General features: G+C 34.6%; 1 protein-coding gene across 1 annotated transcript; it reads left to right on the forward strand.

The window, feature by feature from the left end:
* Window positions 1-5,349: 5,349 nt before the first annotated feature.
* Window positions 5,350-7,503, forward strand: LOC133871070 (uncharacterized). The gene is made up of 3 exons (XM_062308424.1): window positions 5,350-5,688; window positions 6,300-6,391; window positions 6,531-7,503. Exons 2-3 carry the CDS (start codon window positions 6,321-6,323, stop codon window positions 7,405-7,407), a joined length of 948 nt encoding a protein of 315 aa, XP_062164408.1. The 5' UTR covers window positions 5,350-5,688; window positions 6,300-6,320; the 3' UTR covers window positions 7,408-7,503.
* The last annotated feature ends 9,258 nt before the right edge of the window (window positions 7,504-16,761 follow it).

The following is a 16,761-nucleotide window of genomic DNA, read 5'->3' on the forward strand; positions in this document are numbered from 1 at the left end:
AACATGTTCCCTGAAGATCGTGACACGTGGCTTATATGTTAGTACGTGGCTGATTGAGGAATAAAGGATTGGTACGTGGCTGCTTGGTGAATAAGAAGCTGGCGCGAGAAGAGAAGCTTAGCTGGATGAGTTTAGTTGTTTTATTATTTGTTCTGTTATTAGTTGATTCTGCAAAACGATATCGTTTAGTTACTTGTTGTAGCGGAGTTCGTTATTTTGTTGGTATGCGCGGGTATAAAAAGTGAAAGAAGAGTTTGTAAAGGGATTCATTCAATCTTGTTGGAAACAGAGTTGATATGGAGGTATCTTGGCTCCTCGAAGTGCCAAGTTGTGTGAATGAAATTGCTTCCATTGTTTCTTCATTTCTTTCTTAATCTTCTTTCTCAAATATCTCTTATTTCTTCCTCTTTCTTCTTGAAATTATGAAGTAACAGATCAGAACTGTTACATGATCATCCATGTGATATTCATCAGCAGGGTCTACAAAGATGCGTGTGGTTTCCCAGTAAACACCTTCTGCATCTGTTGGCTTGTTGGGTTCTACAGATTTGACTACAGCAAACAAGTTTCCTTCAAGAAAGTGGGCTATACCAAAAGGGGAGCGAACAATCCCAATTTCAAGGGGGTGGAATCACACACAAAACATATCGACATTATAAGGGGATTTTTTTATTTTATTATTATTATTTTTTTTTGGCAACAAAAAAAAGAAAGAAAGAGGTGCTACGGTGCGAGGGACGCAATAATGATGAGTGCTTTGCTATAGCGAAAAAAAGTAAATAAATAATCACAAGACCATTTGGATTCACTCATGGTGTTAGCCGAAAGGCCCTAATATCATATAGAAACTTATAATAATTTAAAGAAATGAAGAAAAGAGAGAAAGATACATAAATTAAGGATTTGTTTGGGTTTGCGATTTCAAAATGTGCGATTTAAAATAATTATTTTAAAATGTGCGATTTGAAAAAAGTGATTTTTAAAAACGTAATTAAGCGTTTGGCAAAATCGCAGTTTAGCCTTTAAAATCGTAAAATTAGCCTTTAAAATTCTACGTTTTTAAAAAAAACATCAGTTTACCTGCGATTTGAAAAAGCATATTTTCTGTCGCAATTTTTAAAAACGCAGTTCCAAACAATTTATGTTTTGCGATTTGGTTTAAAATCGCACTTATTGTTTACGAAATCGCAATCCTAAACACACCCTAAGATGGTTTAGCCTATAACATACATTCACATGTTAAAGCCTTATAAGCTATATCTTTCCTTCGTATTTTATTTGAGTACAAAGTTCTATTTATAGAGCTTTAGATGTGATTTGAATAATTTCAAATACAAACATATCCCTTAAATTAGAGTTAACAAATCATCTAATTCTTTTTATTTAAGGAATACAAATTAACATTTATAAAAAATAATTTCAATCCTTAACATGGCGTGAAAGAATAGTGTATTCGCATCAGAACAACTTCTCATCCGACAAACATCTTTGTTCATCTCCTTTAGATACTCAAAGGGCTTCATTCTCATCATCAGCTCCATTTTTCAGTTCATACTCATCTCTTGGTAAAAAATTTGATACCCTTAGCATTTATCTCTCTCTATATATAGCATATGTAAAAAGAACTTTTAGATATTTGACTAGCATCTTTTCAAATTGGCAAGCTTGACCAATTGACAGAGGATTGTCATATCCTATGAAAGAAGAGAGTTGGACATAAGAAAAATTAATAATGCTAATGAAAATAGAAAAATGATAGGGAAATAAAGAAAATAAATACAACAATTTTATGGGGTTCGGTCTATGACCTATATTTACAGAATAAAGCCCTAAAGTTACATTTTGCTCTTATTCACTTGATGATGTTACAATACAAAAGACTTTTATTTATAGGAGAATTATGATAGATAAGTATGATAATCAAATCAATCAGATTTGATAACCACCAAGCTTGATTACAATTAACGTACAATCTCGTATTCACTTGATGATGTTACATACAAAAGACTCATATTTATAGGAGATGTGGGATAGATAAGTATAATAATCAAATCGATCAGATTTAATTACCACCAAGCTTGATTACAATCAATTCTATAAAAGGTAAGTAATGTACAATCTCATATATTCTCCTATCATATCCAATCATAATTATATGGAGAATATATTATCTAACATCCCCTCTCAAATTCAAGGTGAAAGATCTTGAAATTTTCAAAGATGGCAGACTGCGGCGGGGGCAGAGGCCAGAAACTTGGAGTTGGTGGTGGCTGATGGAAATCAAGGCACCGCTTTGAAGTATCTCGTTCAAGTACCAATTGGGCCGGTTACGAGAGCACGAGCAAAGAAGTTTAAGGATGTGCTCAACGGACTCATCCAAGAGTTATGGGCTCAAGCAAATTTGTGGAGGCCCATTGAGCATGATCCACGTGGCCAACAAAGAATTGTCACCTTGATTTAAGTTCTAGAAGAATCCGGTCAAGGCCAAGAATTGGCAAGAAAACAATCGCAGAAAATCTAAACCAAATTGATGCGGAATAATTGATGGTGGGCTATATGGAAATACGTTGGACCACAAAGACAATTGATGGTGAACCGGCATGGAAATATGAAGAGTACCATATTTAGAATGATTTCAAGCCTTATTTAAGTTAGATATTTAAGTATATTTTGATTTGTTTACTTTTTGGATTAGGACCTTATTTTCTTTCCTTGCTAGGAATTGATTTGTTTTATTTTTTTAGGATTAGAACTACTTTCTCCGCAAGTAATTTTCTTGTATAAATAGGTGTACCTACCATGTAATCGAGACATTGATGATTCATAAAACTTGTGAGGTTTTATTCTCTTTGGTTCTTTGAAGAACTACTCGAACTTATCGGGATTTCCCGTGGCGTTCATATCGACTTATCAAACCGAATTTCCACCACCGTTTGTGGCGTCTTCCTTATACCGAGGTTCTTGTTTGTCATAAACAACGGGTCGAGGTTTTTCCATTCGAATCTGTCCTTAGAACGGTCTTGGGTTCCCTTTCGTTGTTGGGTCTCGTTATTCTTGACGGGGTTCACATCAGTGACTGATGGTGTTGGTTGGAGGCAATCAGTGACAGTGATCGAAGATGGGTCTTTAACAATAATAGGCCAAAAGATGACCAACCAAACTTTTGTACATTTTATTTCTTTATTTCTTTATTTATTTTTTCATGTCTTCACCTCACAAAACAAACTTTCGTTCCTTTTTTTTTTTTTTTTTTTTTCAATGATCACAAAAATAAAAAAAATCAAGAGGATCGAAATCTGGTTTTAGTCTATGGCTCTAATAGACTAATACCATGAAAAATCAATTAAGCTTGTAGGAATGAGTAAATTTAACCATTTAATCAAATACTCAATCTCACATGTGGGCTCAAACTTCATTTTTAATAAGTGAAGCCCAACATGTAGATTATTTACTTGAAATAACATAGTCAAGGTTCGAATTCATGAACTTTGGCTCAAATACAATATATGTTAAATCACCACTTATCCTAAAAGGTGAAACTTATAAGAAGAGGTAAATTTAATCAAAACTTTTAACACCCCTTCACGTGTGGATTCAAGCTCCCTTTTGATAGGTGAAGCCTAACACATAGTATATTTAATTGAAATGAAAGGTAAATAAATGAGATATAGTTCAAACTCATGAATTTTGTTCAAAAGGAAAATGAGACATTTTATCAGTATTGGGAACGTTTTAAAGATTTGTTAAACTCTTGCCAACATCATGGCTATGAAAGTTGGCGCACCATTAATTTTTTCAATGAGGGTTTGATGCCCCAAATACGCCAATTTGTTGAAATGATGTGCAATGGTGAATTTTTAAACAAAGACCCCAATGAGGCTTGGGAATACTTTGACCATTTAGCTGAAAATACTCAATCTTGGGACACCATTGCCCCTGAAAGTTCTAGTAAGATCAAGTCTCCTACCACTACATCTAGTGGGGGTATGTATCACCTAAAAATAAAAAGAAAAACTAAGAGATTGGTTCGGCTACCCTTTTAGCCAAATTAGAGATGGTTCGCCCACTTCGTCCATCCCCAAATGGGTATGGGTGGTTTGACCACCCGGAGGCCAGCTAGAGGGGGACGGTGGCTGAGAGCCAACCACTTGGTTTTTGCATATTTTTTATTTTTTGTTTTATTTATAGAATTTTTTTTAAAGAAAAAAGAAATTTAAGATTTTTTTAAAAATTTTATAAAAAAAAAGATTTTTATTATTGAAGAGGTATTGACAAATTTTGATAATTTATAGAGACATCGACTTAGTCAATAATTTAGAAGAATATTATCAATGAGTGATAATTTAAGTAAGTACATGTACTTTCATCTTCATTTTATTAGCCTATATATATATATATATATTCTAATTTGATTTACTTCTTCCTTTCTGTTAAAAAAAAAATAAAAATACTTTGACTACGATTGGTTTCAAGGTAGACGAGACGGCTAGAAGACAAATCTGTCCTCCTTTCTTTGTGTGTGTTTTTTTTTTAAAAAACAAAAAAGTATACTGCAATTTTTTTCAAAGCACCTGGACCATATAAAAAACGAGTAATACTACATATCATCTCTTTGTCCTCTTTTTATCCCCTTAAAATTAATGTAGTTTTTAAAATTACCATTAGATCAAAATCCAATAATGATCTATCATAAATTCAATAGTGATTTTAAAAGTTACATCAATTTTGAGAGGATAAAATGAGGACAAAGAGATGATATGTAGCATTACACATAAAAAACATAACCTGAATAATAGGAAAAATGATTTTTGGAAACAAAAAACCGTCTCCCAACCGGTCATTTTTAATAAAAAACCAAATATAATAAAAAAAGTGTCATTTTTGATTATATTTACTTTTTTTTTTTTAATGATAAAGGGTTTGCAAAGTTTCGTCTCCTCCATATCACTTCTTGAAGGAAAATGATAAACAGAGGACGGTTGTCTATCTCCTATCAATCTTTTAATAATAAAATAATATATTATATATTTTTTTTCATTTATCCTTTCTAATTTTTTATTTTTTATTTATATAATATATTATTTTATTATTAAAAGATGGACAGGGGACGGACCCCTGTCTATCATTTCCCTTTCAGGAATAATAGTGGGGATCCAATCAGGGGCGGTCCTACATTGGGGCCCAAGCCCCAAAATTTTCCCCAAAATTTTTTTTTTTCTCACAAAAAAAAAATTTAAAATTAAAATTTTACTCCCTAATTTTTTTTAATTTTGCCCCCTCAAAATATTTTTTTTTTTCGATTTGGCCCTCCATTTTTACCGGCCTGAGTCCGCCACTGGATCCAATCCTAGATGGGAAAGGATTGGAAAGGATGACGACCGTCATCTGTCCTCCTATAAATACGCCTCTCAGGCTCACGCCAAGAAATATTTTTCTTTGGTTTCTTGTTCCCTCTTCTTGAAAAGCTCTCCAAGAAACGTTCTTCGAAAAACATCTTTCTTGGTTTCTTTGTTTTCTTTGTTTCTTGGTCTCCAAGAAACGTTCTTCGCGCTCACAGACGCCAAGAACATCTTTCTTGGTTTCTTTGTTTCTTGGTTTTCGCTTTTTCAAAAGCCCTCCAAGAAACGTTCTTCGCGCTCACGGCAAGTTGGCAACCACAACAAGGAAGGGTTTGACTAGGTTCATAAGGTGAGTTTCTTCTTTCTTTGGAGATTTGCAAGCCTTTTTTGGAGTTAGGGGTTTTCCGTTGAATTTGGGTATTTTATGGTCTTCTATCTCTGTATTGGTTCATTGATAACATTGGAAACATGATTATATAAATGGCCAGCTATATCAATATTATCAATTTATTTCCGCGCTTTACATATGTTTCATAGGCTAATTTTAGGGTTTTTTTTTTTATGGTATTTCTTCCTTGGATAGCCATAAACCATAACCATCCATGTTTTAAAAAAGGTTTTGATTTTGGATTTGCAAAATGTCCTCTGCATTAGGATCAACATGATTTGTATGGTTGTCACTCTCAGTTTTCATAGAAATTTGCTTGCTCCATCTATTGTACTTACTCTCTGAGAAGCACAAGTTCAAGATTGTTGTTCTGCTCATTTTATTACCATTTATTTTTAGTTGTATTTACCCTGATTTATTTGTTCCATAGAGCGATCTTATGTTGAAAATGTATTTTATGTCTTAGCTGCTGGAGAAATTATGGATGCCACTGCATGTCTTGTCAGAGCTTAATTTGATTGTTGTTTCTATCGAATTAAAAAACTGAAATTGAATTCTGAAATTTGTTGCAGAGAAATTTAAGTTTTAAGCCTATGGGATCTACTATCTCTCCAACGAAGGGCACCTCGAGAAATCTTGTCAACAAACCGGCTTCACAAGTCTGGTTAGTTATCAAATTCTATACGTGTTTAGATTTCACTACTTCCCAATAGTTTTTATTTGATAACTAAAGCTGTTTTTTTTTTTTCCTTAAAAGTTTGTTCTTGTTTTTCGACATAGATTCTGATGGGGTTTGTTTGTAGGGATAAGCCTGTGAAAGAGTTGAGCTTTGGGACCAGAAAGAAAGTCAGATTCGACCCTAATGTCGAAATTTATGAATATGTTTCCTGTAATGATGAAGCTTCGGATTCTTTACTGGAGAGTGATGGCGGTGGTAAGAATGGGGAGGAGGAAAATATAGAAACATCAAGCCAATCCAGGTTGTTTTCAGAAAACAGTTGGATCACATTAAGCTCAGGATCCTATCCTCTGAATTGTAGTGAGTATGATGAACTAGATTGTGAGGATAGTGATCTTGATGATATTGATGATCACAATGACAATTATGATGGCTTGCATGAGGATGATGGTAGTCCTGTGCCGATATGTGGTTTGTGTGCCGGGGAAGTGAAGGCAGTTGGGTCTAACCCATTTGCTCGAGATAGGAGTGTTTCTCTTAATCCTTTGCTGGTCCCAGTAGAAAATCTTACTCAGTGGAAAGCCCTCAAAGCTAAAGGGGCACCTCCATTGACGACTGGGAAAGAGAACTTCATGGGTTTGCAGGATAAGAGAGTGAAATCTGAGACAAGGTTGGAGAAAGTAAAGGCAGTTGGGTCTAACCCATATGCACGAGATAGGAGTGTTTCTCTTAATCTTCTGTTGGTCCCAATAGAAAATCTTAGTCAATGGAAAGCCCTCAAAGCTAAAGAGGAACCTGCATGGACGCCTGGGAAAGAGAACTTCATGGGTTTGCAGGATAAGAGAGTGAAATATGAGACAAGGTTGGAGAAAGTGAAGGCAGTTGGGTTTAACCCATATGTTCGAGATAGGAGTGTTTCTCTTAATCCTCTGTTGATCCCAGTAGAAAATCTTACACAGTGGAAAGCTCTTAAATCTTTGCACACTTCTTGTGCACGCTAGACAAGCTTGTAACACGGGGTACGAGTGTTGTTTTGTGTTTTCAGAAATTGTATAGTAATTTCTTGACGTTTCTATATAATTCAGTTCGTTCTTTTATTACATGTTCCCTCTTTCTCATTTGTTAGTGGCTTAATTATCTGATCTGGTTTTGGCTAGTATTAATTTTTCTAGCTAATGATAAAGTACCAATGCTAATAGACTACTAAGGGAGAAATTTATTTTTGAAGATCAATTTATCTCCAAGGATACCCAGCAACTGATATAATCAAAAGACAAATGGTGGAATTAGTAGGCTATAGATATCTCCTTCAGCATTATATTATTGATCGTACAAGATAAAAAAAAAGTAGTTTTTAGTGTTTGCTTGTGGATTAATCTATTATTAATTGAGAATAAGAAGAAAGAGAGGAGCAACCGATGCAAAGGTAAATATACTGAAGCAGCAAGACAAAAAAACTGACCATCAAGAGCGTCTAAAACTAATGCAAGGAGACCCAACCCTTAAACCATCCAAGAGATCCATTAACACTAACTTTACCAACGAAAGTGTTCCAACTATAGATGGAATGACTCTGTTCTCAAAATATAAAGAAAGCTAATCTAATTGTTATGTTAACAACATTCGATGCGCGTGTGTATATATATATATATATATAATGAATGATATGGGTACTAAATCTTTTACTTAGAGATGGGTAGAGAGTTTAAAAATAATTAAATAAATAAATAAATAAATAAAAAACTTTACCTGTACCAAGGCTTGCAGCTGCCGTGTTTGTGTGGATTTTTCAGAAAAGATTAAAAGATTGCAAAAAAAAAAAAAAAAAAAAAAAAAGAGGTGCTGCGGTGTGAGGGACGCAATAATTATGAGTGCTTTGCTATAGCGAAAAAAAATAAATAAAAAATCACAAGACCATTTGGATTCAATCCTGGTGTTTGCCGAAAGGCACTAATACCGTATAGAAACTTATAATAATTTAAAGAAATAAAGAAAGGAGTGAGTGATACATAAGTTAAGGGTACGATTGGGTTTGCGATTTCAAAAAATGCGACTTAAAATAACGATTTTAAAATGTGTGATTTGAAAAAAATGATTTTAAAAACACAGTTAAGCTTTTAACAAAATCGCAGTTTAGCCTTTAAAATCGCAAAATTAGCCTTTAAAATTCTACGTTTTCAAAAAAGCACAATCTTACCTGTGATTTGAAAAAGCAGATTTTCTGTCTCAATTTTTAAAAATGTAGTTCCCAAACGATTTATGTTTTGCGATTTGGTTTAAAATTACACTTATTGTTTATGAAATCGCAATCACAAACGCACCCTAAGATGGTTTAGCCTATGACAAACATTCACACGTTAAAGCCTTATAAGCTATATCTTTCCTTCGTATTTAATTTGAGTACAAAGTTCTATTTATAGAGCTTTATATGTGATTTGAATAATTTCAAATATAAACATATTCCTTAAATTAGAGTTAACAAATCATCTAAATCTTTTTATTTAGGGAATACAAATTAACATTTATAAAAAATGATTTCTATCCTTAACATGACTGAAGTGAAAGAATAGTGTATTCGCATCAGAACAACTTCTCATCAGACAAACATCGATCTTTGTTCATCTCCTATAGATACTCAAAGGGCTTCATTCTCATCGGCAGCTCCATTTTTCAGTTGATACCCATCTCTTGGTAAAAGATTTGATACCCTTAGCATTATCACTCTCTCTATATATAGCTTATGTAAAAAGAACTTTTAGATATTTGACTAGCATCTTTTCAAATTGGCAAGCTTGACCAATTGACAGAGGATTGTCATATCCTATGAAAGAAGAGAGTTAGACATAAGAAAAATTAATAATGCGAATGAAAATAGAAAAATGATAGGGAAATAAAGAAAATAAATATAACGATTTTACGGGGTTCGGTCTATAACCTATATTTACAAGATAAAGCCCTAAACCTACATTTTGCTCTTATTCACTTGATGATGTTACAATACAAAATACTCATATTTATAGAAAAGTTGTGATAGATAAGTATGATAATCAAATCAATTAGATTTGATAACCACCAAGCTTGATTACAATCAATTCTATAAAAAGTAAGTAACGTACAATCTCATATTCACTTGATATTGTTACATACAAAAGACTCATATTTATAGAAGATGTGAGATAGGTAAGTATAATAATCAAATCAATTAGATTTGATTACCACCAAGCTTGATTACAATCAATTCTATAAAAGGTAAGTAATGTACAATCTCATATATTCTCCTATCATATCGAATCATAATTATATGGAGAATATATTCTCTAACATCCCCCCTCAAATTCAAGGTGAATGATTTTGAAATTTTCAGAGATGGCAGATTGCGGCGGTGGCGGAGGCTGGAAACTTGGAGTTGGTGGTGGCTGATGATGTTGGTTGGAGGTAGTCAGTGACGGTGATCGAAGATGGGTCTTTAACAATAATAGGCCAAAAGAGGACCAACTAAACTTTTGTACATTTTATTTCTGTAACGTCCCGCCTTTTACAAAAAGCGTAAGTGAAATTTTTTTTTTTTTTTTTCCATGTAACGTTACTAACTCACCAGAGTTAAATGTTAGCAGCGGAATATATTTTTTCTTAATATTGACACATCAGAGCTTCTAACAAAATACTTCAAAATATATAGAAAGAGTGTAATTGAATAATTACACATTAAAATAGTATTTGTGTCATGTATGGCACAGATAATTTACAAACATTTTATACATACTAACAAAAATATAAATATTATTCTCCGGATATTATAATAATGGACTAAACATATAAGTCCACAAAAATGGGAGGCATCCTAGTCTCAGATACTGCTATCAAGATCGCCTAAAGGTTTGGACAATCCTGATACTCCTCATCTTCATAACCTGTATTAATATATAATATAGAGAGAAATAATAATACAAAAATACCTAGTGAGTCCACTGTTTTCAATAATAATATAATTGCTGATTTATTATAAATAAATATCACAATGCAATGACATAATAAAATGACAGTTTTATATGCACAGTCTTATTATAAAATAAATCATGAGCTTCTTGCGTTCAATCTTTAGAGACGTAACTCTAACACATAGATTCAAGGAAACGTAATTCTCGTTTAACGAATGATAGGAGACGTAACTCCCGTTTAGCGAATGATAGGAGACGTAACTCCCGTTTAGCGAGTTCTAAGGAGACGTCACTCCTCTAATAATTTATTATCTTTTTGGCACAGGCAGACGTTACTCCCTGTTCCGTAGGCAGACATAACTCCCTACTCTGTTGTTTATTAATATTTTTGGCTCAGGCAGACGTCACTCCCTGATCCGTTGGCAGACGTCACTCACAACTTTGTAATAATTAAATTCATTAATTAAAATAACAAAATATGCAAAATCCACATGCGCAAACAATTAAATAAAACAGAAACCACAACATTATGGAAATTCAGCATCACCCTCAGTGAGTAAGAAATACTCACAGTTCTCTGCTACAAAGAAAGATCCACAGGAAAAATGACTGCACAGTTATATACATTTGATAATATATTAGTATAAAATACTAAGAACCTATTTTAATATTTTATCACTTTTGACTAATAAATCACTTATCCCAATTTCTAATGTTGCTTAAATATTATAACGGCATAAAATAGGTTAATTATATTACCACGTATTTTATTATAACGTTGTGATTTATAAATCATTACGCCACCTAAAAAGCCCTATTTAAAACACAACTTATAACGTTAGATTCCTTTGACGACCCTTATAAAACATTAAAACAAAACCTTATAAATGACTTACCAAATATATCACTAGGTTATATATTTTGTATAGATACCTGGTTGGGAGAGATTATAGACGGTGAGAAAGAGAGCTTCTATTTCTTTTATTTTGTCTATTTTTGTTTGTGGGACCCGAGTGTGAGAAAGTTGAGAGAACCCCTTTTGTGTTCTCACCACACACACAGACTTGGTTCTCTTTTATTTATTTATACTCTTTTCCTTTTCTATCCTAGTTGACCGAGAGAGACACTTCTTTTGTTTTCCTTTCTTTTTTTTTTTTTTTTTTTTTTTTTTGTTCTTTCTAAAGACGCTCCCACGGCCACTAGAAGAGAGAGTTTGAGAGAGAAGAAGACTTAACAAGAGAATCTTTTTCTCTTTTTCTGATTCTTAACCGTGAGAGATACAAGAGAATTCTCTCTTGCAGCAACTCACATGAGCCGAAAGAATCAAAGGGAGGGGAAGATGAGGGAATTTCTGCAGCTTTTAAAAGAAGTGATGCAGCAGATTTTCTGTTCTTATTTTGGTTAAGCAGTGACCGAAAGAGAAGGGAGGATCGGTTTTGGGTCTCCTACTCAGTTTCTTCTCTCCCTCTCACGGTCTCTCAGTCTCTCGTTCAGTCTCCCTGTGTCTCTCTCGGCAAGAGAGAGTAAAGGGAAGAACGGGAAAGAAGGAGAACAGAGAAGAAGGAAGGAGAGAGTTGCTGCTGGTTGGAAGAGAAACATAGAAGATGAAGAGTTTCTGGTTTCCTGCTGTAAAATAGAGGAAGACAGGGAGAAAGCTAGAGAATTCTGCAAAACGTAGAAAGAAAGAAAGAAGAAGAAGAATGGAGCAGCTTGTGCGTGAAATGTAAAGGGGAATGCACCTCAATTTATACATTTTTGGACGTTCAAGATCGCTTGATTTTTAATCTGATCTGATGGTCAAGAATGCTACTTGGGCAGCAAGTTTGGGCTTGTAGAGGTGAGCTGGGCATTCGTAACTCATCTCAAGGGAAGGATAAAAATCAGAGAAGGAAAAGAGAGGAAGGAGTCGCACATGATTCATCAAGCTAGGGGAATAGCTAGGTGACTCATCTCATCTAAAGGAATCTCAATCATTAGATTGCATAATTTTCTTATCTTTTCCTAACTAAATCTTAGCTTCTAACTAGATGCTTTGATTCTCTTTGCAATTAAACTAGGCAGTAACTGGGCAGTATCAACGTGTAAGGAGGCTGGGATGAGATGGGCTGGGCTAACATGGGCTTGGCTGAGTTTTTATAGAAATAGAAATGGGCCTACAAAATCTATATATCTGAATTTTCGTCCAATTCAGAGGTATAATTTTTAGAGGATGTTTTTAGATACTAAATGGAGTCCAAAAATTATGAAATTAGGAGGGTAGTTAGAGAACTTTGAGGCGAGCGTTCTGGCTTTTGAATCGACGAAAACGGAGTTCGTTTGACCCAATTTTCGTTATTCCAAAGTTTAAGGTCCGTTTGAGTTTTTTATCAAATTAAAACTATAAAGGCTTCTAAATGAATATTTATTTCTATAAATATTCATATTTATTCTTTTTCATTATTATTAGGTTTTAAATCATATTTTAAGATATTTTATTTAATATCTTAAAATACAGGGCATTACAATTTCTTTCTTCCTCTTCATTTTTTTTTTTTTTTTTTTAATGATCACAAAAAAAAAATTCAAGAGGATCGAAAACTGGTTTTAGTCTATGGCTCTAATAGACTAATACCATGAAAATCACTTAAGCTTGTAGGAATGAGTAAATTTAATCATTTAATCAAATACTCAATCTCACATGTGGGCTCAAACTTCATTTTTAATAGGTGAAGCCCAACACGTAGATTATTTAATTGAAATGACAGGTAAATGAAATAGTCAAGGTCCGAATTCATGAACTTTGGCTCAAATACTATATATGTTAAATCACCACTTATTCCAAAAGGTGAAGCTTATAAGAAGAGGTAGATTTAATCATTTAATCAAAACTTTTAACACCCCTTCACGTGTGGATTCAAGCTCCCTTTTGATAGGTGAAGTCTAACACATAGAATATTTAATTGAAATGAGAGGTAAATGAATGAGATATAGTTCAAACTCAGGACCTTTGTTATGATACTGTAACGCTTCAGTGAAATTAACTAACTAGTAGTTAACTTCATAATTCGTTTCACAGCCTTATTCTACGAAGAATAAGACCACAAGGATCTCATCCATAACCCTCATCAACATCAATAAAGGCTATACTTCACCCTAATTAATGGTTAGGGTATTACATATACTATTTTAAATCGCCATTTATCCTAAAAGCTTAAGCTGATAAATTCTCTAACAGGACAAACAAATAACAAATTAAAGAATGTTAAGACCTAAATGAAAATTAAAGTCCAATAGTGCAAAGTTGTTCAAATACAAATCCAACATTCAGTGAATCAGCAACCATTTGAATTATTGTAGACATATTGAACAACGTTCTGTATTGTTGAAGCAACAGCAACAAAGCAACAGCAACAAGAAGAATCTACTTGCAACTATTTTCAAATTAATTGGGCTACAGGAAAGGGCATTTCCCCCGCGCGCCCTTTTTTTTTTTTTTTTTTTCGCAAAATAGTTAAAAGGTAAGATCCATAAGTGTTAATGCCAAAAATCAACAATGACTACATACATCTAGTCCTCAATCTTGGATCCCTACAAAACAACCAAACGTCATAGTGGTGCATCGCGAAGAGGGTAGGGGGCAGTGATATCACGTCTAATGCTTAAGTCAGTAAAGTATATGGGTGATAATGAAAGAGATAGGTGAAGATTAGGGCATGAGAGCATACATGGGTCTAGCCTTTGACTAACCTTATATAGAGGTGGTCTTGGCTTGATTGGATGCATGTTTAAGGGGAGTATTGCTGACTTAGTGGTTGATTGGGCCTTTGATCATGTTGGGAGTTTCCTTTCTCCTTTACTATATTTATGAATATTTTTGTCTTTCGTGAAGTATTTTAAGTGATTCCTTTTGGTGGACGTTCATTTACTTCTTTATGAGAGTGATTTGTGGTCTCATAATCATGGGGATTTGTTGGCTCTTTGGCGACGTGCGTGTGCCTCAAGTCAGGTGCCATTGAGCTTGCGGGCTCCTATGCCACCCAAAAATTACGCTTGGGCTTGGGCCGTATAGATATTGAGTCGGCTATTTATCGGGCTAGTGGGGAATGTAAGCCTCCATTCCATGAGTCCCTCGTTCCCTTGGGGTACTTGTGTAGGCCAATGAGAATTAAGTTGAAGATAGTGTTGTGGGCATCCATTCCAGCAATCCTCCATTTCCTTAGGCTATTTGTGTAAGCCAATGAGAATTAAGTAAAAGATAGTTCGTGGGCCTCAATTCCAGCAGTTTCCCATTCCCTTCGACTTTTAAGAGAGTACCTTCAGGCAGAGTGCCCTTTGGCTTTTGAGAGTGGACCATCGAGCAGGGTGCCCTTTGGCTTCTGAGAGGGGACCTTTGGGCAGAGTGTCCTTTGAAAGAGGACTTTCGGGTAGAGTGTCCTTTGGCTTTTGAAAGGGGACCTTCAGGTGCACCCAACTCTTGATTTCTCTTTGTAACCAATCCCCAAAAACCAGTAAACAAAATTTGTTAAATATAATGTTGATTTCTTGAATGCATATGCACTTGCACTTCCTTGTGGTTGTTCTATGCTTCCTCGTTGGTTATTAGTTTTGATACATCATGGTCTTTGGCTCCTCCCATTTCGTCAGATTTGTATGTGCGTGTTTAGGATTAGTTTTGCGTTAACTGTTGCGAAATTTGCTATGACCGTACACTGTTTAGGTAGCCGACTAAGGGAGTATCGTTCGCGCCCGACGGGATGTACCCTAGTCGGCCCGGACGGGAGTTCCTGTCGTCACCTTTGAAGTGAAGATGGTGATTTAGTAGGTGGGCATACCTAGCATTGTTTGGGTAGCCGAGTAAGGGAGTACCACTTGCACCCGATAGGATGTACACTAGTCGACCCAGGCGGGAGTTCCTACCATCACCTTCGAAATGGAGATGGTGATTTAGTAGGTGGGCATACACGACACTGTTTGGGTAGCCAAGTAAGGGAGTACCACTAGCGCTTTGGCGGGATGTATCCTAGTCGGCCCAGGCGGGAGTTCTTGTTGTCACCTTTGAAATGGCGATGGGGTTCTTGGCGAGTCAGGATGCATGACATCCGTGACTGACAAACTCTTTCCTGTAGAAGCTCAAAGATAAACAAAAGAATATATGATGGTAACTTGGCTACTTGGTCAGCTTGAACATGGTTGGAATTTAGTCCTCACTAGTAAAATCAAATGCAGTAAATAACTTTGAAGCGTAATTAAATCAATCAGATAATATAAAATATCCACAAGCTCGTTTACTTGCTACATAAATGGTGGAGGTGCGAAATATTTTGTTCCTGTCTTTAGTGATTGTATTGTGGGCTATATGCCCGAGGAAAGAACTAGCTTAGTTGGAAAGTGTGTTGAGTACAGACGCCATTGAATCTTGTCTAGAATTTCTTTTAGTCTTTTGTAGGGTGTACAAACGAAGCGGTTATTAACGGTTAATAACAGCCAAAAACCGCTAACAGGATAACTAAAAAATAGAAAAACCTTAAATAACTACAACTGGATAAACGAAGACCCCGGTTGCTGTTACTAGTTATAGGGTTTTAGGAAATCGGTTAATAACCGGGTAACCGGTTTGTATATATATATATTAAAAATAAAAAAATATAAATAATTAAAAATATATAACCTAATTTTAAGTTTCTGATCTATTTCTCTTCTCATTCTCTGTCAATGATTAGGCCCAGGATTATCTCATTGTTGATAAAGATTGTTACTTCTAGATAAGCATTATAGGTGTGATATCTTTAGCTGTAGTTTAACGTAGTGAGTTTTAGTTGATAAGGACTTTGTTAGATTAGAGTTTTGGTAATAGAGTTGTGGTTTTAGTAAGTCTATCTGAATGGTTTGAGCCTGGTTTGACTCGGAAGAGAGTTCTAGTTGTACTCTAGAGATTTTTTTTTTTTTTTTAAAAAAAAAAAGAAGACTGAACAAGAGGAAAGAAAGGGAACTGAGGTATGTTTCCTAAGCAACAAGGTAGCTATACCCTTTTTGAAGGGCTTTGAAGTGGCTTGAGAACTTACTTTTTAGTTATTTGCTCAGCTAATGGAATGACAAACAGGTAAGGTGACACAACAAGACTGAAAGTGAAGTCATCCGAAGCCCAATATTGAAAATATAGAATTGTAAATAAGATGAGATAATCACTTACAGAACACCCATAGCATTTATGGGATTCAATCTAGAGCACAACACACAGTAGTCAAATAATATGAAAAAAATAAAATTAGTATAGACACTTTGGAAGGAGTACTGCAAGCGCTGATTGCTCCAAATGAGAGAATTTGTTGTATAAAGTCAACCAGGTTGTCATAAAGCCCAAAGTGTTTCATGTAGTTAAAAACAAATGAATGTCACTGAAGTTAAAGTAGACTATTCAATAACCTTGGGTGTTGTGTG

Source organism: Alnus glutinosa, chromosome 6 (assembly GCF_958979055.1).
Source record: "Alnus glutinosa chromosome 6, dhAlnGlut1.1, whole genome shotgun sequence".
Lineage (NCBI taxonomy): Eukaryota > Viridiplantae > Streptophyta > Magnoliopsida > Fagales > Betulaceae > Alnus > Alnus glutinosa.